Source organism: Salmo salar, chromosome ssa28, assembly GCF_905237065.1.
Source record: "Salmo salar chromosome ssa28, Ssal_v3.1, whole genome shotgun sequence".
Lineage (NCBI taxonomy): Eukaryota > Metazoa > Chordata > Actinopteri > Salmoniformes > Salmonidae > Salmo > Salmo salar.
The window spans coordinates 16,131,240-16,157,265 of record NC_059469.1 but is presented as its reverse complement, the minus strand read 5'-3'; the positions used below and the strand labels follow the sequence as shown (position 1 = coordinate 16,157,265).

General features: G+C 42.3%; 2 protein-coding genes across 3 annotated transcripts in view; one reads left to right on the top strand and one right to left on the bottom strand.

The window, feature by feature from the left end:
- Positions 1-1,276, bottom strand: part of faap100 (FA core complex associated protein 100) — a 5,060-nt gene extending 3,784 nt beyond the window's left edge. The window contains exons 1-3 of one of the 2 annotated variants that reach the window (XM_014179754.2): positions 833-1,276; positions 530-693; positions 63-184 (exon numbers count right to left, since the gene is read on the bottom strand). In XM_014179754.2, coding sequence (XP_014035229.1) covers positions 63-184; positions 530-682 — 275 coding nt within the window. In that variant the 5' untranslated portion in view covers positions 683-693; positions 833-1,276. Of the gene's footprint in view, positions 1-62; positions 185-529; positions 725-832 lie in introns of those variants that run through there. The other variant, XM_014179755.2, reaches the window with a different exon arrangement.
- On the top strand, positions 621-26,026 carry tmem235b (transmembrane protein 235b). Its single transcript, XM_045710413.1, has 5 exons — positions 621-708; positions 13,386-13,507; positions 13,696-13,761; positions 13,929-14,066; positions 24,662-26,026. Exons 3-5 carry the CDS (start codon positions 13,749-13,751, stop codon positions 24,913-24,915), a joined length of 405 nt encoding a protein of 134 aa, XP_045566369.1. The 5' UTR covers positions 621-708; positions 13,386-13,507; positions 13,696-13,748; the 3' UTR covers positions 24,916-26,026.

Sequence of the window (26,026 nt, the reverse complement as noted above, 5' to 3'; positions counted from 1 at the left end):
TCAAATATACATGTCAATTTTTGCATGGTCAATCTCTGTAGTTCAAATGAAGAGGGTCATACCTAGGGTGCAGAGTTGGTAGACTGACACAGTACACCCCATCACTCTCACAGACAGCATATACAGACTGCTTGTCCTCACTCAGCACCATGTGACACACTGGACTCAGGAACTGAAGGACAGCCTGGAATAACAGACAAGATGAGTGTTTCCTGTCCATGAAGAATATCACATATAGTTGACAGCCAGGTTCAAATAGACCCCCTGTTACTGCAACTTCCGTGTTAATCAGTCATCAGTTCACCTGCTATTTACCTCTGTTCACAAATAATCTGTTTCTTGTAATTGTATCACCTGTTGCTATTCATCTCAGTGTTTATCAATAATCAGTTCCTTGTCATTGTATTACCTGCTACTCACCTGAGTGTTCATCAATAATCAGTTCCCCTGTTATTCACCTGAGTGAATGTGTCACCTGTTGTTATTTAATTGAAGCGGGCGAAGTGTATGGTTTGAGATTCCGCCTTACCGTCAGTTTCAGCTCTTTTGTGTTGAAGACCGACACCTCGTCGCTCCCAGTACAAATCAACACATCTTCCCCAGACCAGATCACTTTAGCAGCTGTACCCGGTGAAGGACATCCGAACTCAGCCCAAGTCTCAACAGCACATCTCGTCTCCATAGCCGAGAGAACTGGAAAAATAACAGGTCAGAAAGATTATTCAACCAAAGATGATTCAAGTTATCTTTATTGTCCCAATTGGGAAATGTATTGTGCAGTCAAAGTTCTGATCGCAGCAACTTATTTACTAACTAGTTATGTCCATAATACCTATTTGTAGGTCGTTTCAGTGCTGTAGCTTGATTGAAAATGCATTAACTGGTTGTTGACGGATGCAGAACTCCGTGGGTGTTGTTTCTGACCAATCAGCGTTCCAAACCACTTTTTTTACCCAAACACCAAGACTGACATAAAACGTAATGAACCTCCCACCAATCACAACATCGCAGGCAAACATCCGCCAAAATCTCTGAAACGTTTTAGTGCGGTGCCATCGTAAGCTTTTAGCTATTGTAAACTCTTGGTTGAAAGCGTTATGTACGGAGCCAGATGCCATGCGTGAAACATGACACGTAAACGTGAAATTTCAGCTGTGAACATACAAACATCAGGTTACGATTACGGACTAACATTTTAAGCTTGAACAAATCTTGTTGCAATTCTGACATACAATAATACCTTTCAGAGTTTTGGCAGTTTCATCTCACCCCCCCAAAAAAACCGTACACCAAACCACTTGTGAGGAGTGCTACACGAACAAGCCTAACCCAGTATAAATAAAAACGGAAGTCAGGGAAACCGGAAAAATAGGTATCCTGCACGTTTTCAAGTTAAGTCTCCATTCTCTATTACTCGTCAGTTGAGTTTACTTCACATTTAGGTAGCTAATGTAATGGATTTGTTTAGATAGCACTAGCTGTATTATGCCTACAACAGTAAAGTTTGTCTGCTAGGTGTATCTCTACAGCATGGGCATATCTCTGGGTGATGTGGACATCCCCATGTATGCACCTTCTCAAAATATGACTAATTCAATATTGTACCATCCAATTCTGTCTGCAATCATAACCAGTAGTGTGTGTGTGTGTGTGTATGTATGTATATATATATATATATATATATATATATATATATATATATATATTACTAGGAATAATGAAACAGAATATATGTTTGGTGAATCTATGAATTATATATGACCACTGGAGTCTTTGCCACTCAATATTTGTTTATAGAATATTTGGATATTTATATAATCACTCATAATCTTGCCAAAGCATATTCTGTAGGAGGGGTAATTTACCTTTAAAATAATTTGACATGATTTATATGAACCAGGTCATGAACATATGGACTTTGAAATGAACAAGGGAGAGGTTACATTTAGGCTAAATCTGGCATAAACTTATTCCCACACTTTACAATAACTGTTCAGTGGTTTTAGGTAGTCTCTGTATAGGCTAATCCCTCAATTGTGACACTGCTGCCCAGTTGAAGAGCTTGTGATCTCCATGCAGCACTACGAGCCTTCAGAAAAGCCCCCCTCAGCCTCAGAAGATGCCCTTCTGAAGGCATGCAGCTATAGTCATTATACTCTAATGTAGGCCCAATTGCCTACTAGCCAAATAAAGTGCAGAGCATGCTTGATGTGGGCAACTCATCATTCTTTGAACATTTAATTCATCCTTCATTCAGTTCAGTCAGTCTGACATCCATTCTGTCATTTGTCTGAGTGGCAATGGGACCTAAATCAAAGAGAATGGAACAGTCTTATTCATTTGTTTATTGAAATCCATGTGTGTATTCAAAATTATCCTAATTATCCAAAGGTCTTTAGCCTAGCACTTTAATAATTCAATGTTTCATTTAGGCCTATCCAAATAAAAAAAAATGCCTAAATTGCAGTGCCTACAAGTTGAAGGCCTATCACACAACGTAAATATTTTAGAACTCTATTTGTGTTTTTTTTTATTACAGGCCTCCCCTTAAAGAGACCCTAGCTCACAGGCCTCTAACTTAATTTTAAATGCTGCTGTGTGGTATTTAATGACCATATAGTGATGGCTATTTAACAGTCTGATGACCTTGAGATAGATGTTTTTCAGTCTCTCGGTCCCAGCTTTGATTCACCTTTACTGACCTCACCTTCTGGATGATAGAGGGGTGACCAGGCCGTGGCTCGGGTGGTTGATGTTCTTGATGATCTTTTTGGCCTTCCTGTGACATCGGTTATAGGTGTGCTGGTGGACAGGCAGTGTGCCACCTGTGATGCGTTGGGCAGACCGCATCACCCTTTGGAGAGCCCTGCGGTTGAGGGCAGTGCAGTTGCTGTACCAGGTGGTAATACAGCCCGACAGGATGCTCTCAATGGTGAATCTGTAAAAGTTTGTGAGGGTCTTATGGGCAAAGCCGAATTTCTTCAGCCTCCTGAAGTTAGAGGCGCTGTTGCGCCTTCACCACACTGTGTGGGTGGACCATTTTAAGATTGTCAGTGATGTGTACACCGAGGAACTTTAAGCTTGTCACCATCTCCTCTGCGGTCCCATCGATGTAGATGGGAGTGTGCTCCTTCTGCTGCCTGAAGTCCACGATCAGCGCCTTCATTTTGTTGACTTTGAGGAAGAGGTTATTTTCAGCCAGGGCCCTCACTTTCTCCTCCCTGTAGGCTGTCTCTTGTTGGTAATCAGGCCTAGTACAGTTGTATTGTCTGCAAACTTGATGATTGGGCTGAGCATGCACCCTTGTGGAGCCCCTTTGTTTGAGGATCAGCCTAGTGGAGGTGTTGTTTCATGCCTTCACCACCTAGGGGTGGCCCGTCAGGAAGTCCAGGACCCAGTTGCACAGGGCGAGGTTCAGACCCTGGCCCCAAGCTTAATAATGAGCTTGGAGGGTACTATGGTGTTGAAGGCTGAGCTGTAGTCAATGAACAGCATTCTTACATAGCTATTCCTCTTGTCCATATGGGATAGGGCAGCGTTCAGTGCGATGGCGATTGCATCGTCTGTGGATCTATTGGGATGGTATGGAAATTGAAGTGGGTCTAGGGCCAGGTTCTCCAACTAGCGGCACCCGGGCTGAATTTGGCTGTTGGTGGTTTTATTTGACCCCCCCCAAGTATTCTGAGCAACAACAAAAAAAATACTTTGTTGAACTTTCATTGTTGGACATAAGACTAGAAAAACACCAGGAAATCAGCTCAGTGATTTTTAATTTAAGAAATCTGTTTCCAAGTATTCCCACGCATAATAGAGAGACACATGATCGTATACAAATGTAAGCAAGGCTTAAAATGATTCTATTTTAGTCAAACATTATATATATTTGGGCTTCTTGTGGTCAATTTGCAGTCTACAAATGATTTGACCATCCACTCCAGAAAAAAACATCCTGAATCTAGTTGATAATCCCTGGTCTTGGGTGTCAGGTAAGGTGGAGGTGATATGATCCTTAACTAGCATTAAACAGCATATAAACACTCTAAATAGGTTAGGAGCCAGACAGGGAGCCTAAGAAGGAACGAAAATGAATTATTATTAGCCTACAAAGAAATATATTGTGAAGCATTTGCGTGTGTGACACACTAGGCTGGTATGGAGTCAGGGACATTAAGCGCTCAGCATTTAAACAGCATTTCATTGTATTAAATCATTATAGGCCATAAATTGCGCAGGCTTTGACTTACTTAGAATTAAATACAAATGAAACAAAAAATGCCTTATTAGGCTCAATCTACACTGCCTTTGAATTCATTTTTTGAAACATGAGTTTGGACAGAGTCTGTGGCCTCAGGCTCATGCGATGGCGCCTGGAGAGCATACCAGCAGCTGATAATATTATCGCTAGGCTTGCCAGGCTGGGGATGGATGCAGAGTTTCTTCTGTGGGTAGGCCAAAACGTTTTTAGGCAAAATAACCCAGTCATAACGGAATGCTCCTTGAATGTTGGAATATGCCAGGCCTATTAGGCCAAAATCAAATATGGCCTATTTGTATAGATAGTAGAACAAAAATGAATGAAACTTTTAAGCAATCTTATTTTTAGTTTATAAATACTTTGCTACAATGACACTTAATTAGCTACCCACCTTGTTCCTTTCTTTTATCATGTGCACTTAGTAAATAGCCTTCCATATCACGCTTTCGGGATATGTCTTTTCAGATTCCACAATGATTATTTAGTTGTGGACCCTACATCACCGCACTCCCTTTCTTGCTCTCGGTCCTCATCTTTGTAAGTCACCTTGATTTTGCATTGGAGGGCTGGGAGCCAGAGGATGACCCAGAGTGAGTTGTTGTTGGACAATTTTCATTGCTAAAGAACCCTAAATTGGTTCTTTGTGTCCTTTATTTCTATGTGTGTAACGTGAACGGAAGAATGCTGCCAGAAACATGTAACTAGTAATGTTGTGCAGTGTTGCCAACTTAGCGACTTTGTCGCTATATTTAGCGAGTATTCAGACCCCTCTAGCGACACATTTTCAAAAAATCGACTAGTGACAATTATAGCGACTTTTTCTGGTGTTATTGGAGACTCTGACGTGAAAGCACGTATGTTCTTACTCTTCTCAATGAGCAGCAGGTGCTACCGTGGGCCCCAACCCCGTCCCAAAGCACTCACAGGCGGCCCAGTCCTCGCACAGCAGTCCCTCCCAGCTGCAGTCAGAGCAGGAGATGTTCACCCCTCCGCATCCAGACTGCAAATGAATCGCGCATGCGGGAAGCCGCCGCTGGCTGATCCCGCCCGATGTAAATGTAAAATGTTCTTTCTCTAAAATAAATCACTGCATTTGACTCACACAGCCTCAGTCACTTACTCACCTTGTCCACTGTGTGTGTGCCTCTCTGTGACATAAGCTAAACATCTAGCTGGCTAGCTCATCATGTCTCAGTCTAAACTGTATACTCAAAGTTACAGAAAGGAGTGGGAATCAAACCCTGAATTCAAAGGCTGGTTGAAGCTGTTTATTGGAGATGATACATGGGCATACTACCTGTATTGTAAGGCTGATTTCTACACCAAACTTAGTGATGTAAAAAAACACATGACAACTCAAAAACAACACATGACAACTCAAAAACATGCTCAAAAGGCAAAGCCTTATAACAGTTCCACCCAAAACAGGCTGCCATTTATGGTTAAAAAAATTACTCTGCAAAAAAGGCCGAGGCCACCATGGCATTAGCTATCGCTGAACACTGTTCCATGCTGGCATGTGATCACATTGGAAAGCATGTAGGGCTGCTTTCTCAGACTCCGCTGCTGCTACCCACTTAAATGCACAGGACAAAGTGCACAGAAATGATTAATGGTGTTCTAGCACCATACTTCCTGAAAAAGTTGGTCACAGATGTGGGTGACCAGCGTTTCAGCCTCCTCCTCGATGAGTCCACGGATGTGTTTTTAAGTACCTGGGGGTTGTGATAAGGTACTTTAGTGACACCAAGCAGACAATTGTATTAACAATTCTGGGGCTTGTTGAGTTGGAGGGAGGAGATGCCAAATCTATAGCCTGTGCTGTTGTGGCTTTCCTCGAAGTGTTGTCTTAAAAAAGAGAAACTCCTGGGTATAGGGAGTGACAATGCCTCTGTTATGACGGGGATTAACAATGGGGTCCATAAAGTGCTGAAGGAGGAGTATGGCCTCAGAACTGGTTCTTATTCGCTGTGTGTGCCACTCTCTGCAGCTTGCTGTAAGTCATGCTTCCAATGACACCATCCCCTGTTGTGTGGAGTACTTGGTAGAGAGACTTATAACTGGTTTTCAGTGTCTCCAAAGCGCAGGGAGGCCTACAAGGCTATATATGAGACGATCAACTGTGGGGAGAAACCTTTACAGATAACCAAGGTGTGTGCCACACGTTGGCTCTCCATTGAACCCGCGGTTTCATGCATTTTGGACCAGTGGGAGGAGCTTAGGCTGCATTTCGCAGTCACTAAGTCCAGTGAACATTTTACATTTTACATTTTAGTCATTTAGCAGACGCTCTTATCCAGAGCGACTTACAGTAGTGAATGCATACATTTCATACAATTTCATACATTTTTTTGCTGGCCCCCCGTGGGAATCGAACCAGCAGTGAACACTGCTACATGGCTGAGGTTTTATACTCCATGTACAGTGATCCTTAAAACATATTGTATCTTACTTTTTTGAAGTCAGTGCTGGGTGAGGTACAGTTGGCCATCAAGGCTTTTGAGGGAGAGCAAGTAGATCCTCTTAAGCTACTTGACAGCTTGGCTAGCCTGATCAAGTCTGTGAGCAGCAGGGTGCTGAATCCACTGGCAAATGTTGATGTCATCAAAGGGCCAATAGCTGGATACATCAGTCCCAAACCGTACCTTGGTTACCCTTTTGAGTCAAAGGCAGCTGAGCTCCACCTGGCGCCTGAGGATGAAAACAATGACCGAAAGGGGTGTGTAGCCTTCACCATCTCCCTCACTAATGAGTTGAGGGTGAGACTGCCGGACAACATCGAAGCATTACAGTACATGTCAGTTTTCAATGTGGAGGAAACTCTAAAGCACAATAAGAGCCCTGGAGAAATAGAAAAATAGCCAAGGTCCTTGGCTACTTCCCTGCAGAGATAGACAAGATTGTCCAGCAATGGCGTGCCATCCATCTTAGTAAATGGAATGAGACAAACACACTGGGCTTCTGGAGTGAGATTTGGAAGTTCAGGGATGCAGCTGATATCAACCCGTTTCAAGAACTTGCCATGGCTGCTGTTTCCGGTGTTGTCCTTGCCACACTCGAATGCTGAAGTCGAGAGTATTCAGCCAGATGAGCGTGGTAAAAAGCAAACTTAGAAATCGCATGTCCTTGCAGACCCTTAACTCCATCCTGTACATTCGATATGGACTGAAGCTGTCTGGTGAGGCTTGCTATGAGCACCAGCTGCCTGATAATGTTTTGCAGCTTTTTGGCACATCAGCTGCCAAACCAAACCAAATTAAGAAAACTAAACAAAAAAATGTAATTAAAAACTAAGTGACTCAAACTAACTTTTGGGTCACTTCTGCTGGTCCCAAGCCCGGATAAAGGAGGTTTGGAATTGTGACATAAAAAAAAACAAGAATCAACAGAAGAAAGTTAATTTGTAGTTCTAAACATATTTAGGGTGTTTTTTACTAACTTTTTGTCTCTCCCACGACGTTATTCCTCTCTCCTACAGCGCCATCACAATTACATGCACATGGCCAATTATGCAAATTAGGTGATGACGTCATCTAGCGTCTTTTAGAACAGCCAATAGCTACTTTCCTTACTGAGGAGTTGGCAACACTGATGTTGTGCCAAAAGAACTGGGAACTTGGAAATCTCTGACTTTGGTTTGTTGAAGACAACTGGGAACTCTGGGGAGGGGGAAAGCGAGGTCAGACTGGGAAAATCGTTTTGAATGGTCATCCAAGTCGGAAACTCTGCCATCTTTTGCCATGTTCAAACAACTTGGAACTGGGAAATCTCAGACTTCTGACTTAATGGATGTTTCCTGGATACTTTGAATGTTTGAAATCATAGTGTAAGAACACTTTTTTAAAGCCTAAAAGGATAAGATGATCCAACTTTGCTAACCACAGCAGTCAGCTGGGTAGCTGTTTAGCTTTCTAGCAAATTCATTCATTTGTAAGTTATTAATAAGCTAGTTAGCTTCCACATGTTCTTGTCAAACTGTCAACAAATTAGCTAGCAAGCAACAAGATATGCCAAATAAATCTAAAAACCATTTCAGGGCAAATAAATCAGATTTGACCATTCAGACACAAGTCGCATGGCCAGGAATCAGATTTGTATATGACATCAAACCACCTACCAAGGCGGGTTGAAATGTGGCTTGAAATATCTGATTCCATGGGCTTTTTGGCTGTTTAGACTGAAGGAAAAAGAAGAGCTTCAAATCAGATAAGCAAAATTAAAAAATGTAGTCACTTCAAACTGCCAATGTGAACAAGGCTTTAGATCATGTATTTGCAGGTAGAGATACTTTTGGTCATGTAGTGTATGTTGACACCTGCTTGTTGAACATCTCATTCCAAAATCATATCCATTAATATGGTTTTGGTCCCCCCTTTGCTGCAATAACAGCTTCCACTCTTCTGGGAAGGTTTTCTACTAGATGTTGGAACATTTCTGCGGGGACTTGCCTCCATTCAGCCATGAGCATTAGTGAGGTCGGGCACTGATGTTGGGCGATTAGGCCTGGTTCGCAGTCGGCATTCCAATTCAACCCAAAGTTGTTCAATGGGGTTGCGGTCAGGGCTCTGTGCAGGCCAGTCAAGTTCTTCCACACAGATCTCGACAAACCATTTCTGTATGGACCTCGCTTTGTGCACTGGGGGCATTGTCATGCTGAAACAGGAGAGGGCCTTCCCCAAACTGTTGCCACAAAGTTGAAAGCACATAATTGTCTAGAATGTCATTGTATACTGTAGCATTGAGAATTTCCTTCACTGGTAAGGAGCCTAGTCTGAACCATGAAAAACAGCCCCAGAACACTATTTCGCTTCCACCAAACTGTACAGTTGGCACTATGCATTGGGGCAGGTAGCGTTCTCTGGGCATCCGCCAAACCCAGGCTTTCCAAGAACAGGGTTAGCAATGTTTGCTCTAAAGAAACTGCGATATGCACATTGAGCTCATAGAAAAAAAATCTACTAAATGGAATGATGTCGGTCAATTAGTTGTTTAATTAAAAAACGAAAAATAACATTTTCGTTAATCACTCAGCACACAACCAAAAGGCAAATGTTTTCATGAATTTTTACGATTTTGGCTTTGTGGCTGTGGTAACAATTGGAACCCGTTTTGCCTGTTGTACCGATGTTGGCCAGCTAATGGGGCAGGGTTCTGGTCTGGAAGCAGGCTTTTGCCTGCACTTACAGTAGTACTTAGGTACTGCAGTTTAACTGAATCATGACTGAGAAAGACAATTCCCATGACGGCCACATAGAGAAGTCACATTTGAAAATTCCTAATAAGTCACTTTAGTCAACTACTTTGTGGACAAAACGAAGACACTCCTTTGATATAAAGTTGTTTTTAACATGTCAGTTTGTCGCTTTCACAAGGTTGGAGTAATAACATGTTCAACTACTTAACACAGTGTCTCGAATCGGAGTGGAGCTGGAGTGGATCGCGTTTGGCTGGAGCGTGGAGCGGCCTGGTATGTTTGGTCTGTTTCGCAAGCGTTCCCGGAAGTCTCGTGATGTTGCAACATTGGGTTTAGAAACTCTGAATCTATAATAGTTTGACTGCTCTAAATTCTTTTGACCAGCAGGAGCCACTATTGTGTACACTGTGTTGATCAGTGTCTAATTAACCTATTTTCGACACATTTGGCTCGAAGGCCTCAATGCTTCAGGAAGCTTTGTTTCCCCATCACTAGAGCTTGTAACTGAAAAATACTGTCAGCTGCAACTGTGATGAAGCCAGTTAAAACGGTGTAGCTACAATATGTAACTTTTTGGGTGACCTGACCAAATTGCCATAGAAACGTGAGTTATAAATGTAATTCTCATTGAAAGCAAATCTAAGAAGGGGTAGATCTGTTCTATGTGTGCTATTTTCATGCTTCCCGTTCATAAGTTTTGGTTTTACTTTGTTTTGTACTCTAGCTGAAAATACTATATTTTGGGTTGCTGAACAGAAGCCAGCCCCACCAATGTGTCAGAGGAAACAGTCAGCTTGCAGGCGCCCGGCCCGCCACAAGGAGTCACTAGAGCGCGATGAGACAAGGAAATCCCAGCCGGCGAACCCCTCCCTTAACCCAGACGACGCTGGCACAATTATGCGGCGCCTCGTGGGTCTCCTGGTCATGGCCGGCTGTGACATAGCCTGGGATCAAACCCGGGTCTGTAGTGATACTGCGATGCAGTGCCTTAAAACGCTGCGCCACTTGGGTTTTGCTGGTACAATGATTCTCTACACTTTACATTTGCTTGTTTTGTCACATAAACTGAAATTAGGTGAACTATTCAAGTTTTAGCAACCAGGAGATAGCCTAGCGATTTCTGCATATTAGTATATATTTTGAACCGTATTGTAGTTTAGTTTATTGGTGTTTCAGTATTATTACAAGGTCTTAAAAACAGTCATTAAAAACACAAATACTTTTACATTACAATAAAAATAACAAATGTTAGAGCATTGGGCCAGTAACCGAAAGGTCACTGGTTCAAAAATAGGTCTCTACTAGTGCAGAGAATGTTGTTTCTCAACAGCTTGTAACTTGTGCTAGAAAAATCACAATGCAGAAGAACATGCATCAGGTGACGTTGAGGTCAAACGTCTCATATAATGTCCATTTGGAAAGTATTCAGAGCCCTTGACTTGCTCCACATTTTGTTACGTTACAGCCTTATTGTAAAATGTACTAAATCGTTTTTTTCCCTCATCAATGTACACACAATACCCCATAACGGCAAAGCAAAAACAGGTTTAGAATTTTTTGCAAATAATAAAACAAAACTTACATTTACATAAGTATTCAGACCCTTTACTCAGTACTTTGTTGAAGCACCTTTGGCAGCAATTACAGCCTCGAGTCTTCTTGGGAATGACGCTACAAGTTTGACACACCATTCTTCTCTGCAGATCACCTCAAGCTCTGTCAGGTTGGATGGGGAACGTCGCTGCACATCTATTTCCAGGTCTCTCCAGAGATGTTTGATCGGGTTCAAGTCCGGGCTCTGGCTGGGCCACTCAAGTACATTCATCGACTTGTCCCGAAACCACTCCTGCGTTGTCTTGGCTGTGTGCTTAGGGTCGTTGTCCTGTTGGAAGGTGAACCTTCGCCCCAGTCTGAGGTCCTGAGCACTCTGGAGCAGGTTTTTAATTAAGGATCTGTACTTTGCTCCATTACTTTTTCCCTCGATCCTGACCAGTCTCCCAGTCCCTGCCTCTGAAAAACATCCCCACAACATGATGCTGCCACCACCATGCTTCACCGTAGGGATGGTGCCAGGTTTCCTCCAGATATGATACTTGGCATTTAGGCCAAATAATTAAATCTGGGTTTCCTCAGACCAGATAATCTTGTTTCTCAGTGTCTGAGAGTCTTTAGGTGCCTTTTGGAAAACTCCAAGTGGGCTGTCATGTGCCTTTTACTGAGGAGTGGCTTCCATCTGACCACTACCATAAAGGCCTGATTGGTGGAGTGCTGCAGAAATGGTTGTCCTTCTGGAAGGTTCCCCCATCTCCACAGAGAAACTCTGGAGCTCTGTCAGAGTGATCATCGGGTTCTTGGTCACCTCTCTGATTGCTCAGTTTGGACGGGTCGCCAGCTCTAGGAAGAGTCTTGGTGGTTCCAAACTTCTTCCACACTGCAGAATTGTTTGGTACCCTTCCCCAGATCTGTGCCTCAACACAATCCTGTCTCGAAGCTCTACAGACAATTCCTTCGACCTCATGTCTTGGTTTTTGCTCTGGCATGCACAGCCAACTGTGGGACCTTTATATAAACAGGTGTGTGTCCCTTTTCAAATCATGTACATTCAATTTAATTTGCCACAGGTGGACTTCAATCAAGTTGAATAAACATCTCAAGGTTGATCAATGGAAGCTCAATTTCGAGTGTCATAGCAAAGGGTCTGAATATTTATGTAATTATGAGAAAATTGATGAAAAAATTTATGAAAAACCTTGTCATTATGGGGTATTGTGTGTAGATTGATGAGGAAAACAATTTATTTAATACATTTTAGAATAAAGCTGTAAGGTAACAAAATGTGGAAAAAGTCAAGGGGTGTGAATACTTTACGAATGCACTGTAAATACAGGCATATTTTTGAGTTAAATGTATTATCTGAAGATACGTTTGTGTGGACAATTATAATGAGACCACCAGATTTGAAATGTTTTTTATTTTCCACTCACAGAAAAAACACAATGCCATCACTAAATTTGAGGTGGAGGCAAAAAGCAGAAGGGGGGAGATTATCAAGACTGCCATGGATGAGAGGGGAGAGACTGGACCTGTTTGAATACTTCACAAATGTTTTTCGGCTCTCTTTGACGTAATCACTGGTAGCCTATTGTAAATATTGTCTGTCATTATGTTGGTATGTTTTATCAATACATATAATTTTCCCCAATTTGACTATCTCGTGTTCTATTTCTCATATTGTGTTGATTTGTTGGAACTGATTATATAAACTGGGAATGTGAGGATCTACTGTTAAACCTGCTGACAAATTGTAGTGAATGGTGGGGTAGAGAAGCTAACCCGGGTCGCTGGAGTGAAAGGCAAACACCCTACGCATTGTGGATCGCTACAATATTTTGGTGTTTTGCACTAGTTGATGTGCGTAATAGCCATGCGTAAAAGGGAGAGCGAGAGACTTGTGCGCCTGGCTCACATAAAATATAAGGACCCGCCTGCTTGTACTCTGCTGCTGCTTAGAAAAAAATATTGTATCCCTCAGCGTAGTGGTCAAACCTTATCAGTAATGCTTCACGCCTCAACCTCGTAACCTCGTTGTTTAATCTCTATTGGGCGGTGAATTTGCAGGAAATACCGTGAAAGAGCGCCATCCTGAAGATATGGAAATAAAGATTACCAGTGGAGATGATTTTGATTAGCTGTGATAATTTACTTCACTATAATCTGAAGTACTTTCGCCTTTTACTGGCATTTACCCCTCTAGTCAACCACATAAATAGTGCGTACAAATAGGGCATGTTACCAGTCCCTATACCGGTTGGGAGTTGAATCGAAGCACACGTTTTTTTTTTATCTGAGCAAATACTGTAATTTACATCAATCAGACGAGATGAAGCTGTCCTTTAGTTCTCTGGTGATCACCGCTGGCATCTTCGGTATCCTCAGTTTCGCGTTTCTGGCTACGGCGATCGGGAGCGACTACTGGTACATTATTGCGGTGAACAGAACCAACCGGACCGATACAGACGTTTCGGATTCCCATTCCGGACTGTGGCTAACTTATGAAGGTATGCATTTGGATTAAGTAATTTGAAACCAATGCATTTCTTAGATGGATGGCTTTTATAGTATCAGGTAGGATTATTTGTTGTCATTTTTCCAGTAGCAAAACACTGTTTAATTGTCACAATGAAAACGGAATAAAATCCGTGGATAATCCATATGGTCCTCTGAATGTGTTTATCCATCTTTTCAGGTCAGAAGGTGTATTCTTACACATTTAACTCCCCCAACTACTCTGAACCTGAGATGCACATGTTGAGTGAGTTACCTGTCCATTATCACCTTATTAAACAAGACATTATAGAATAAAACATTTACAGCTATTGCTATTTTTAATAGATTCCCTTATTGATGAAGCCTCTATCTGTGTCTCAAGTGTTGGTGATAGAAGTGCTCCTATGGTTGGAATATTGTGTGTTTCCCCAGACATGCACAGTGCGATTGTGGTCCTATTGCCTCTAAGCCTGGTCCTGCTGGTGTTCGGAGGCATCTGTGGATTGATCAGTTCCCTGGCCCGGAGCCCCACACTCCTCACTGGCACCGCCTCCTATCTCATCCTCTGCAGTAAGTGTCCTCCATCATCACTCATCCTTAGGGCCCTAACTCCTAGTCTTAGTGCTAGTCTGTTTGTGCTACCATGCCAACGCCTTGTTACTCATTGTCATGTTTGGCATGACACGAAGTTGACATGATAGCACAAGGAGATCTGGGACAAGGGCAAGGCTACCTGACACCTACATGTCCAAATGCACTCCTATGCAACATACTCCCATCCATAAAGTCTTTAGAACAGGGGTGGGCAATTCCTTGAGGGCCTGATCGGTGTCACAGTTTTGCCCCAGCTAACACACCTAATCACCTAATCATGATCTTCAGTTTAGAATGCAATTTGATTAATCAGCTGTGTTTGCTAGAGATGGAGAAAAAGTGACACCAATCAGGCCCCCGAGGACTGGAGTTGCCCACCCCTGCTTTAGAGCAATGTTTCCCAACTCCAGTACCAAGTAACCCCAACAGCACACATGTTTGATGGAGCCCTGAACAAGCACACCTGATTCAACTTGTCAATTAATCATCAAGCCCTCAATGAGTTGATTTAGGTGAGTTTGTCTCAGGCTACAACAGAAATATGTGCTGTTGGGGTTACTTGGTACTGGAGTTGGGAAACATTGCTTTAGAGCCAGCCCATTCACTTAGAGTTGTGTGCATCTCAATCGTACAAGAGGCATCAAGGTCATTTTAGATAATTGAGATTCACCCCTCTAGTTTCACAGTTGAAGTGAGAGGGTGGTGGTGTGGTTAATTGGAGCACAGATACAGACGCTCTCACACCATCTGGCTCTGCATCACAGAACGACTTGGAAAGGTCTTATTGTCGGTAATGTTATTTACCACAATGTCAGTCTCCACACACACTAAACTATCTCCATGTGGTTGGAGCTAGGCTGATAATAATGGGTTTGATTTGACCACCGAGGAAGGGAGAATATTTTAAGATTGATGTTCTCTCCACTGCCCGCCAGTCCATCTCTCTCCTGTACTTAGTGGAAATGTTGGTTTGCTTGCCTCCCAGATAGTAGATGGATTACCGGTATTAGTATATCTGTTACTGATCTTTGGGGATGGCCAACACTGCAATATCCCTCTGGTTTCAAACACTTTCACTGCCTAATTTCATTTTGATGAAAGGGGACTGCTGAGGAGAGCAATGATTTGGTTATATCCACTGAAATAAGTCATTTGTGTAATAGAGTGAGGGGGGGGGGGGGGGGGGGTGGAGAGAATAGAAGAGGGGAGGTACTGGAGAGCAAAATATGGATGGGAATGACTTAAGCCAGCTTTAGAGGAGGAGAAAGAGGTGGAGGTTATTGGACTTAAGGATGGAGAGAGGTGGGGTTATGGGCTTTACATTTGAGGGAGATGAAGAGATTAGTGTTTGGGATTTAAACAAGAGAAATTAGGGTATGGAGAGATTGTAAATATAAAGGTTTGTAGAGAGAGAACTAGGTTGAGAGAGATGGATGATGATGGACTTACACTGTACACAGATCCCCCATTACAAGGCCATATCACTGGGAAGGAACAGACCACAGATGGCTTGATGGCACCCCTGCCTAGCCTGTTGATTACCAATCCAGTTATGAGGATTACCTTCTCAACTGTACAGTATATCCTTTATTATCTTTATGGAGAGTCACTTGGTGCTAGAGTTGTAACGACCTTCTCTATGGAAAGTGCAAGTACACAGTACTGTATGTCCTCTGAGAAGAACATAAATTAATTGGACAGCACACTGGAAAGTGTTTTCCTTTTCATTGATGGACAACATTACCAGGATTTAGCACCTTATTCTTTAGGGGCCCGATTCTGACTTAGGAAATTACTCTTGCACACGCCTTTCCTACGCACTTCTCAGTAGTTGGTATTCAGACTTCCCTTATGAAGGTGCATAACAAGATTTGCAGGCGTGGTTCCCTTGCGCGCGCTGAATAAATGTAAAACAACTTTTCACTACATGTATCTTAAGCCATCCCCTTAAATATTGTATACATTTTTTATTATGATTTTATCGAAAGACTAGAATACATCGAGAGAACGGGTTCAGAAAAGAGGGATCAATGAAAAAATGCCATCTATGCGTCTCCGTTTCAGCACCAACTGGTAGATACAAAACTACTCTGATCTTGTAGATTAATAAGGTATATTTTAGGGTTAGGAAAGTATCTATGAATCATTAAAAAAAACAGGTTTAGAGAGCCTTTACGCACTACATATCTTGATGAATAAAAAAGTGATTTGATTCATCCTGAAAGTTGTCATATTCAAGTATAATCTATGAAATATTCTAAGGTGGAAAAAAGTGTACAATAGGATTTGAACAATAGTCCTATGAATTTACCCTAATTCTCACTAATCATGAAACTGTATGATAACGGTCCACTTGTCGTGAACCGTGCGCAAGGTTCCAGGTTTAACCTGCTACGTGTGGTCTGATTTCCTCAATGATTCAAAAAGGCTACATGACCCAAATTATTGCACAACGTTAGCCTAATATGAGCCACAAATGCTAGCGACCATCAGGCACAATTTACACGAACGTGACAGAGGAAAGAAAGGGAAATGGAATGACGCAAAATATAAGCTATAAATGTATGTGGGTATTACTGATGGTGGCTCCCGATAGTGCTAATATTTAACATTACACAAATTGTAAAATAAAACCTGAGAAAAGCCCGGGCATAGGCTATAATTAAGACATTCTAATGCGCATGCATTAACTCGGCAGGTTCAGCCCTACAGAAGCCTATAGTTAGGGGGTCCAAATTTCATCCACGCAACTTGAGGGCACACAATTAAAATTTGTAACAACGGCACAGCTATTTGTAGCCTCTTTCACTGTGGAAAAGGGGCCGCAATTCATGTCATGTTGATTTTCAGTTTGCTTCCATATAGCTGGTTTCACATTCGTCTCCAAGCAAAAAATAAAGTATATGCTTTTTCCTCTTGGAACAGGCAGGTTCGCTCGACCTTATTCATGGAGTCCTCGGCGTAAAAGTGGAATTATGAGGCGACTAAACCAAGGTCAGAATAAGGTTTATCTGTAGACACAACTCTGCTACACCTTCATTTCTTAGATCTCCACCCCGAACAAATAGAATAGCATGCTGCTATCCTGCTTAAGTTCAAGGTCAGAACACGCATAGCGAGAAGTGCATAAAATGGGAATTACGTAAGTTTTACATGCGCTTAACTCTGGTCGGAAAAGGGGCCTAATAGAATAGGAACTTGAGGGTAGAGCGTTGTTTACTGTTTTACTTAATCAAGAGTGACCAATGCAGCAGCTTCAGCCAACGCTCAGCTCTTGACCGATGGGCGTCCCCACACAATTTGAATGAGTGGAACGGACATTCTAGATTCTACTAATTCTAACTCAACTGGTGCCCTTTCTCTCCCCGTGACACTGCCAGTTAGGCCTAGAATAACCCTGATAAAGAAAGCCTTGTGATGCAGGAGAACTGAGTTAACGAACAAGACTCTTCATGCCTCCAGACCTAATCAACAGCACATGGTAATGTGTGAAATGGAATCAAGGCTGGAATTACACTGAACAAAAATATAAACGCAGTATGCAACAATTTCAACTGATTACAGTTCACATAAGGAAATCAGTCGATTGAAATACCTTCATTAGACACTAATCTATGGATTTCACTTGACTGGGAATACTGATTTTCATCTATTGGTCATATACCTTTTTTTAAGTAGGGGTGTGGATCAGAAAACTGGTGAGTATCTGGTGTGACCACCATTTGCCTCATGCAGTATGACACATCTCCTTCGTATTTATTATGGATCCCCATTAGCTACTGCCTTGGCAGAAGCTACTCTTCCTGGGGTCCAGCAAAATTAAGGCAGTAATACATTACAATACAGTCATAACAGATTATACAGCATTTTAAATGTGTGCCCTCAGGCCTCTACTACCACATCTATAACACAAAATCCATGTGTACATACATGTGTGTGTATAGTTTGTGTGCATCTGTCAACGTTTGTGTTGCTTCACAGTCCCTGCTGTTCTGTAAGGTGTATTTTTATCTGTTTTGTAAATCTAATTTTACTGCTAGCAATGAGTTACTTGGTGTGGAATAGAATTCCATGTAGTCATGGCTCTATGTAGTACTGTGAGCCTCCCATAGTCTGTTTGTCACGCCCTGACCTGAGAGAGCCTTTATTCTCTGTTTGGTTAGGTCAGGGTGTGACATGAGGTGGGCATTCTATGTTTTCTATTTCTTTTGTGTTTAGCCGAGTATGGTTCCTAATCAGAGGCAGCTGTCTATTGTTGTCTCTGATTGGGAATCATACTTAGGCAGCCCTTTTTCCCTCCTTCAGTTGTGGGATCATGTTTTTGTACAGCTCAGTAAAGCCTGCAGAATGTGACATTCGTTTTCCTTTGTTTGTTGTTTTGATTTAGTGTTCTGAGTTATAATAAATCTTGATCATGAGCACTTACCACGCTGCACCTTGGTCTCCTCTCTACGACGATCGTCACAGTTCTGGACTTGGGGACTGTAAAGAGACCTCTGGTGGCATGTCTTGTGGGGTATGCATGGGTGTCCGAGCTGTGTGCCAGTAGTTCAAACAGACCACTCGGTGCATTCAACATGTCAATACCTCTCACAAATACAAGTAGTGATGAAGTCAATCTCTCCTCCACTTTGAGCCAGGCGAGATTGACATGCATATTATTGTTAGCCGTGCTGCCCTGTTCTGAGACAATTGCAAGTCCCTCTTTGTGGCACCTGAACACACGACTGAACAGTAGTCCAGGTGCAAGAAAACTAGGGCCTGTAGGACTTGCCTTGTGGATAGTGCTGTTAAGAAAGCAGGGCAGCGCTTTATTATAGACCAACTTCTCCCCATCCTAGCTACTGTTGTATACATTTGTTTTGACCATAGCAGTTTACAATCCAGGGTTACTCCAAGCAGTTTGGTCTCCTCAACTTGCTGACGTGTATAGTGTTGCGTCATCAGCATACATAAACACACTGGCTTCACTGAAAGCCAGTGGCATGCTGTTAGTAAAGATTTTAAAAAGTAAGGGGCCTAGACAGCTGCCCTGGGGAATTCCTGATTCTACCTGGATTTTGTTGGAGAGGCTTCCATTAAAGAACACCCTCTGTAGTCTGTTAGACAGGTCACTCTTTATCCACCATACATCATTGGGTGTAAAGCCATAACACATACGTTTTTACAGCAACAGACTTTGATTGATAATGTCAAAAGCCGCACTGAAGTCTAACAAAACAGCTCCCCCCATCAATTTCTCTCAGCCAGTCGTCAGTCATTTGTGTAAGTGCTGTGCTTGTTGAATGGCCTTCCCTATAAGCGTGCTGAAAGTCTTGTCAATTTGTTTACTGTAAAATAGCATTGTATCTGGTCAAACATTTTTTTTCCCCAAAAAGTTTATTAAGGCTTGGTAACAGGCTGATTGGTCGGCTATTTGAGCCAGTTAACTGCTTATGGATCAGTGGGCGTCCCACCTCGACAGCTTCCGGTGAAATTGCAGAGCTCCAAATTGAAATTAAATTACTCTAAATATTATATTTTCATAAAATCACAAGTGCAATACATCAAAATAAACGTTAACTTGTTGTTAATCCTGCCGCCGTGTCAGATTTCAAGAAGGCTTTACGGCGAAAGCAAACAATACGATTATCTGAGGACAGCGCTCAGCACACAAAACATTACAAACAGTTAGCGGCCAAGTAGATTAGTCACGAAAGTCAGAAATGGCAATAAAATTAATCACTTACCTTTGATCTCTGTATGGTTACACTCACAAGACTCCCGGTTACACAATAAATGTTCGTTTTGTTTGATAAAGTCCCTCTTTATATCCAAAAACCTCAATTTTGTTGGCGCGTTTTGTTTAGTAATCCAATAGCTCAAATGCGGTCACAACGAGCAGACGAAAATTCCAAATAGTATCCGTAAAGTTCGTAGAAACATGTCAAACGATGTTTATAATCAATCCTCAGGTTGTTTTTAGCCTAAATAATCGATAATATTTCAACCGGACAATATTTCAACCAGACAATAGCTTCATCAATATAAAAGAAAAACAAGAAAGGTGCGCTCTCGGTCGCACACAGCAACCAGCTCTGAGTGAGTGGACCCTGGGATGTCCCCAATGTGGTCATTCTCCCTAATTTTTCAGAATAAAAGCCTGAAACAATGTCTAAAAACTGTTCACAACTAGTGGAAGCCATAGGGAACGCAATCTGGGTCATAACCATTTATATGGTCGATAGGCTTTCAATGGAAAAACACCCATTTCAAAATAATGGCACTTCCTGGATGGATTTTCCTCAGGTTTTCGCCTGCCATATCAGTTCTGTTATACTCACAGACATTATTTTAACAGTTTTTGAAACTTTAGAGTGTGCATATCCTAGCTTCTGGGCCTGAGTAGCAGGCAGTTTACTTTGGGCACGCTTTACATGCAAAATTCCAAATGCTGCCCCCTATCCTGAAAAAGTTAAGGGGGTTTTACTATTCTTAGGTAGGGGAATAACTTGTGTTCCCTCCAGGTAGGAGGGCACACACTTTCTAGTAGGCTTACATTTAATATATGGCAAATAAGAGTGGCAATTTCATCTGCTATTATCCTCAGTAATATTCCATCCAAGTTGTCAGACCCCGGTGGCTTGTCATTGATGATAAACAATATATTTTACTTTACGGAATTCAAAATTACAATGCTTGTCTTTTCATAATTTGGTCAGATATACTTGGATGTGTAGTGTCAGCATTTGTTGCTGGCATGTCATGCCTAAATTTGCTAATCTGCCAATTAGAAAAATGATTAAAGGAGTTGGCAATATCAGTGGGTTTTGTGATGAATGAACCATCTGATTCAATGAATGATGATATAGAGGTGATCCGGCTGTTGATTGTGGAATGTGGTCCCACTCCTCTTCAAAGGCTGTGTGAAGTTGCTGGATATTGGTGAGAACTGGAACACGCTGTTGATCCAGAGCATCCCAAACACGCTCTATGGGTGACATGTCTGGTGAGACATGTCAGAACTGGGACATTTTCAGCTTCCAGGAATTGTGTAAAGATCCTTGCGACATGGGGGCATGCATTATCATGCTGAAACATGAGGTGATGGTGGGGATGAATAGCACGACAATGGGCCTCAGGATCTCTTCACGGTGTCTCTGTGCATTCAAACTGCCATCAATAAAATGCATTTGTGTTCATTGTCCATAGCTTATGCCTGTCCATACCTTAACCCCACCGCCACCATGGGTGACATCAGAAAACCGCTTGCCTGCACGACGCCATACATGTGGTCTGCGGTTTTGAGGCCTGTTGGGCGTACTGACAAATTCTCTAAAACGAAGTTGGAGGTAGCTTATAGTAGAGAAATTAACATGCCTGCAGTCAGCATGTCAATTGCACGCTGCCTCAAACTTCACATCTGTGGTGTTATGTTGTGACAAAACTTCACATTTTAGTGGCCTTTTATTGTCCCTGGCACAAGGTGCACCTGTGTAATGATCAGGATGTTTAATCAGCTTCTTGATATGCCACCTGTCAGGTGGATGGATTATCTTGGCAAAGGAGAAGTGCTCACTGACAGGTATGTTAAACAAAATTTTAGTGAAATTAGCTTTTTGTGCATATGGAACATTTCTTGGATCTTTTATTTCAGCTCATGAAACATGAGACCAACACTTTACATGTTGCGTTTATATTTTTGTTCAGTGATTTGACTGAACAACACTCTACTGACTCCTTGTGAATTTGGTCTGTGTATGTGTGCCTTGTGTCTTCCTCTCTCTGTTGTGGTCACTCTACGTGTGGCGCTATTGTTTGTGCCTTCTCTCCATCCTTCAATCGCTCTTCTGTCTTCTCCCTGTCATTCTCGTCTTTGATTTTATCTTCTTCAATTCCTCCATCAAGCATGTTTTCTTGTAAACGTCTCCAATTTACTGGAAAACGTGTCTCTGTGTTTATGTGAGGGTCTTGTATCATCTGCCAAATGCTCAATTTAACAAATTCCTTGGGCTTAATAAAACTGTTAAATAAACACAACCATCAGTGAGCTTTAGGGCTAAGGAGGCCCTAAAGCCTCACAACACAAAGGTCCTTTCAATCCCCTCAGGAAGAGGGACTCAGGGTCAGACTGAGCCAAAGTGCTTCTGCAGCAGTAAGTAGCCTTGCACGAGCATTGGCTTGTCCGAGCCAGAACAGCTCATAGGGCAGGAGTCTGTTTTTTTCTGTAGCTTGAGGCAGATTGATGTACAAGTTGTTTTTTATTTATTTATTTATTACACCTGTAATTAGACAGCGGGGGGATAATTACAGGTGTAAAAAAAAAAAAAAAAAAACGATCAATGAAATGCATACAAGGATAACCCCAACTCATTCCCCCCCGTTAGTACCCATACACCCGACAACATCCCCCCCCCCCCACACTGGTTAAATGGGAGAGAGTGAGATGGTTGCCATTTTGCAGAACTAATCTTCTCTAGTTTACATTGTTTAAGGGATATCTCAGTGAAGACCACCTCTTCCAGGGCAATGGGAAGTATTGAACTACAGAAATTCAGCCGTGTCAATATATTCATTTTGACAATAGATATTCTGCCAGTTAAAACAACTGAAAATATGTTTTCATTTACCGAGGTCGGATTGAATTGATTTGAGCGTTCTGTTAAAGTTTCTGGCAAGGGTTTAATCTAAGGAAAGAACTATATTTACTCCCAATTATTTAAATTGGGAAACAATTGGTATTCCATAAGTAGAGATGGAGTCTACCATCGGCGTCTTGAGGCAGTAGGGCTGATTTGGTTAGATACCTTTTATAGCTTGAGATGAAGCATTGAATATCATAGATAAATTCAGTGTTTGGGAGCAATAGAGATACTTTGTCTAGATATGGTAAAATATAATCGAGCGTGTAATGAGATTAAGTGATCAGTAGATTTTAGTGAAATTTGTGTTATTTCCTTCGATTGATGAATTGCCTGGGCCAGGGGTTCCATGAGTAAGAATTGCAAAGGTGAAATTGGATTTCCTTGTCTGCTGCTTCTAGTGATTCTGAATGGAGCAGAGCAGATATTACCTGTTATAACTATGGCTAGATGAGAATGCAGTTAAATAAAGGAATAGCTTGAGTGGAGATGGCGTCGCTGGTACAGCCAAGTAGGGAGAAACATCAGTAAGACAAGCAGGGCTGGAGCTCTTTATCAGGCATCTCTGTCTCTGAAGTTCACAGCTACTCATCCTCTGTAGGTAGGCTGGAACATCCACCAGTGAAAGTGTAGAATCCACCTGGGTGATGCTTGGAAGCTATAAGTGTCTGAGAGACCCATACCTCTAGCCTCGTACGAACCACAAGACTACCACACCTCTAGCCTCGTACGAACCACAAGGCTACCACACCTCTACCCTCGTACGAACCACAAGGCTACCACAACTCTAGCCTCGTATGAACCACAAGGCTACCACAGCTCTAGCCTCGTACGAACCACAAGGCTACCACAGCTCGGAAGTAATCAGGAGCAGTCTCTTACGAGGTGAGCCTCTGTCATCTGAGTTCAGTGTCAATAGGGAATTTCCAGAACTTGTTTATTTCAACTTCCTGTTCATTTTTGCTAACAAACGTTGTCTCTGTCGTAGCCAGCAATCATATCCACCAATCATTGAGCAGGCTGATAGGTAGTTGATTATACTCCCTGTGGTGCTGTCTCTGGTTTTCTCATTGTAAGTCATTCGGATCACTTTTAATATTTCAGTCCTGTGTGAATAAGCCCTCTGTAATTGCCTCTGATGTTCTTTCTAATGTTCCTGGCATGATGGCTCTATGGTTTTCTGGAATTTTATGAGTATCTTTGTATTAGTCGCCAGTCAGTCCAGTGTAGATGGAGTCTGAGGGAAAAGTAAGGGTCTCTGATGGTCCATTTGAGGATTGTAGGTCAACTCAATAATAACTCACTCACTCACACTCCTTCCTCCCTCTCAGCTCTTGACACCCTTGGGTGACATAGGGATAAATTAAAATTATGCCCACCTAGCCCTCCTGCCAGCAATATGTGGTGATTTGGGCTGCTGGGTGCAGGGAGCTGGATACAAAGACGTTATAGTTTATTGACTTTTCCTAATCCGCCGGAACCAAAGACAGGATTTTCCTCCATGGCAACATAACAGGACTCTGATGGCTCTTAAACTCCGATATCATCAGATGGTGCATGCTTCAGTCTACTTCTTGTTTCTCTCATTGTGATATGTGGGTTGTAAAGATAAAACAAAATACAACATTCAAGTGTTCCTCTCTTTCGCTGACTGTCCTTTTGATCCTACGCTTTTATGTGTAAGAAGCTGTCGAAGTGACTGTGGTGTCTTTGTCCTCCATTGCTACCGCCTTTCAGGTGATCCTTCTCTCCAAGCCAAGTGTACTGTGTAAGCACTTGTACATACTTGTGCTTACGTGAAAATAATGTTTATTCTCCCTCTCCAACTGCTTGTGTGTGCATTTGGTATATTAGCAATGACTTCCTGTTATTGTCTCCCCAGGTTTGCTGACACGCTTCAAAGTGAGCCCCAGCTACATCAATTACGCGTGTGTGTGTGTGTTTTCTCAGGTGTTCTGACCCTCTCTGGTGTCAGCCTGTACATCAGTTACTCCCAACAGGCGCTGGCTGAGACTGAGAGGCTGGTGGGGGCTGAGCGTTTGGCCCAGGTGGTCAGCACCTCTTTCGGCTGGTCCCTCGCCCTGGCCTGGCTCTCCTTCTGCCTGGAGGTCATCACTGGCCTGCTGCTGCTGCTAGCTGCACGCCTAGCCACCCTGCAGCACGGACCACAAGGCCACGGCTGGCCTCTCCATGTTGTAACCTAACCCAAGAGGCAGATGTCACAAGAACTGGATAACCAACTGGCCCAGAACTGTACCTTGAATTTTCTAATTATTTGTATATGTGCCTATCTGGCACCACAAATTAAGTTCCCTCTGGAAAAATTGTTCTTTAAGTATTTTTTTTTTTTCATCCAAAATGCCATATGTGGTTTAGTCTATGGGCAAAACAGTTGAGATTTAGTGCCATCTTTTGGTGTGATAAGTCACTACATTTCAATTGACAAATGCCCCCAAATACCAAATTGTATTATTGTGGTCCTATAGGATGAGAAATGAAATGTACTAGAACTACGGGCCTCAACCACAAGTCACTCTGAATGGCTGTTAGCGGTCAAGGGGTGTCATTTTAGAACATTGACAAGTGAAGGGTAATAGGAAAGAAGTATGTATCATGAGTGGATGTACTCAAAGCAAAAGCCATAGTAGAAATACTCAGAGCAGACTCAGGGTGCATCTCAAGTGAATCCTTACCACTGCTACACCTGGCTATCAGCGGAGCCTTGTCTGGCAGCAAAACAGTTAATTCAGCCTCATTTACTGCCTGTTTTAAAAAACATAGCTGATATGGCTGACTTGCCTCAACAAATGTGATTTCTACTGTCAATTGAGATGTACAAACTATGGCATTAAAAAGTGATGAGTGGATAAGAGGCCATCTGTAATTTTGATTAAGAAATTAGGAGACTAAATTACTTGGCGTTACCTTAGATTGTAAGCTGTCATGGTCAAAACATATAGATTCAATGGTTGTAAAGATGGGGAGAGGTCTGTCTGTAATAAAGAGATGCTCTGCTTTTTTGACACCACACTCCAAAAAGCAAGTTCTGCAGGCTCTAGTTTAGTCTAATCTTGATTATTGTCCAGTCGTGTGGTCCAGTGCTGCAAGGAAAGACCTCCTCTTCCTTGTAATCAGAGGCCTGATATAAATACTATGCATGTCAGTCTCTCTTAGCTAAGAGTTGAGGAGAGACTGACTGCATCACTTCTTTTAATAAGAAACATTAATGTGTTGAAAATCCCCAATTGTTTGCATAGTCAACATACACACAGCTCTGACACACACTTACCCCACCAGACATGCCACCAGGGGTCT

What these genes read in the sequence shown, in the direction of transcription:
- tmem235b (XM_045710413.1), top strand. An exon ending in CTCCTATCTCATCCTCTGCA is followed by an intron (nt 14,067 to 24,661) that starts GTAAGTGTCCTC and finishes GTGTTTTCTCAG; the next exon opens with GTGTTCTGACCCTCTCTGGT.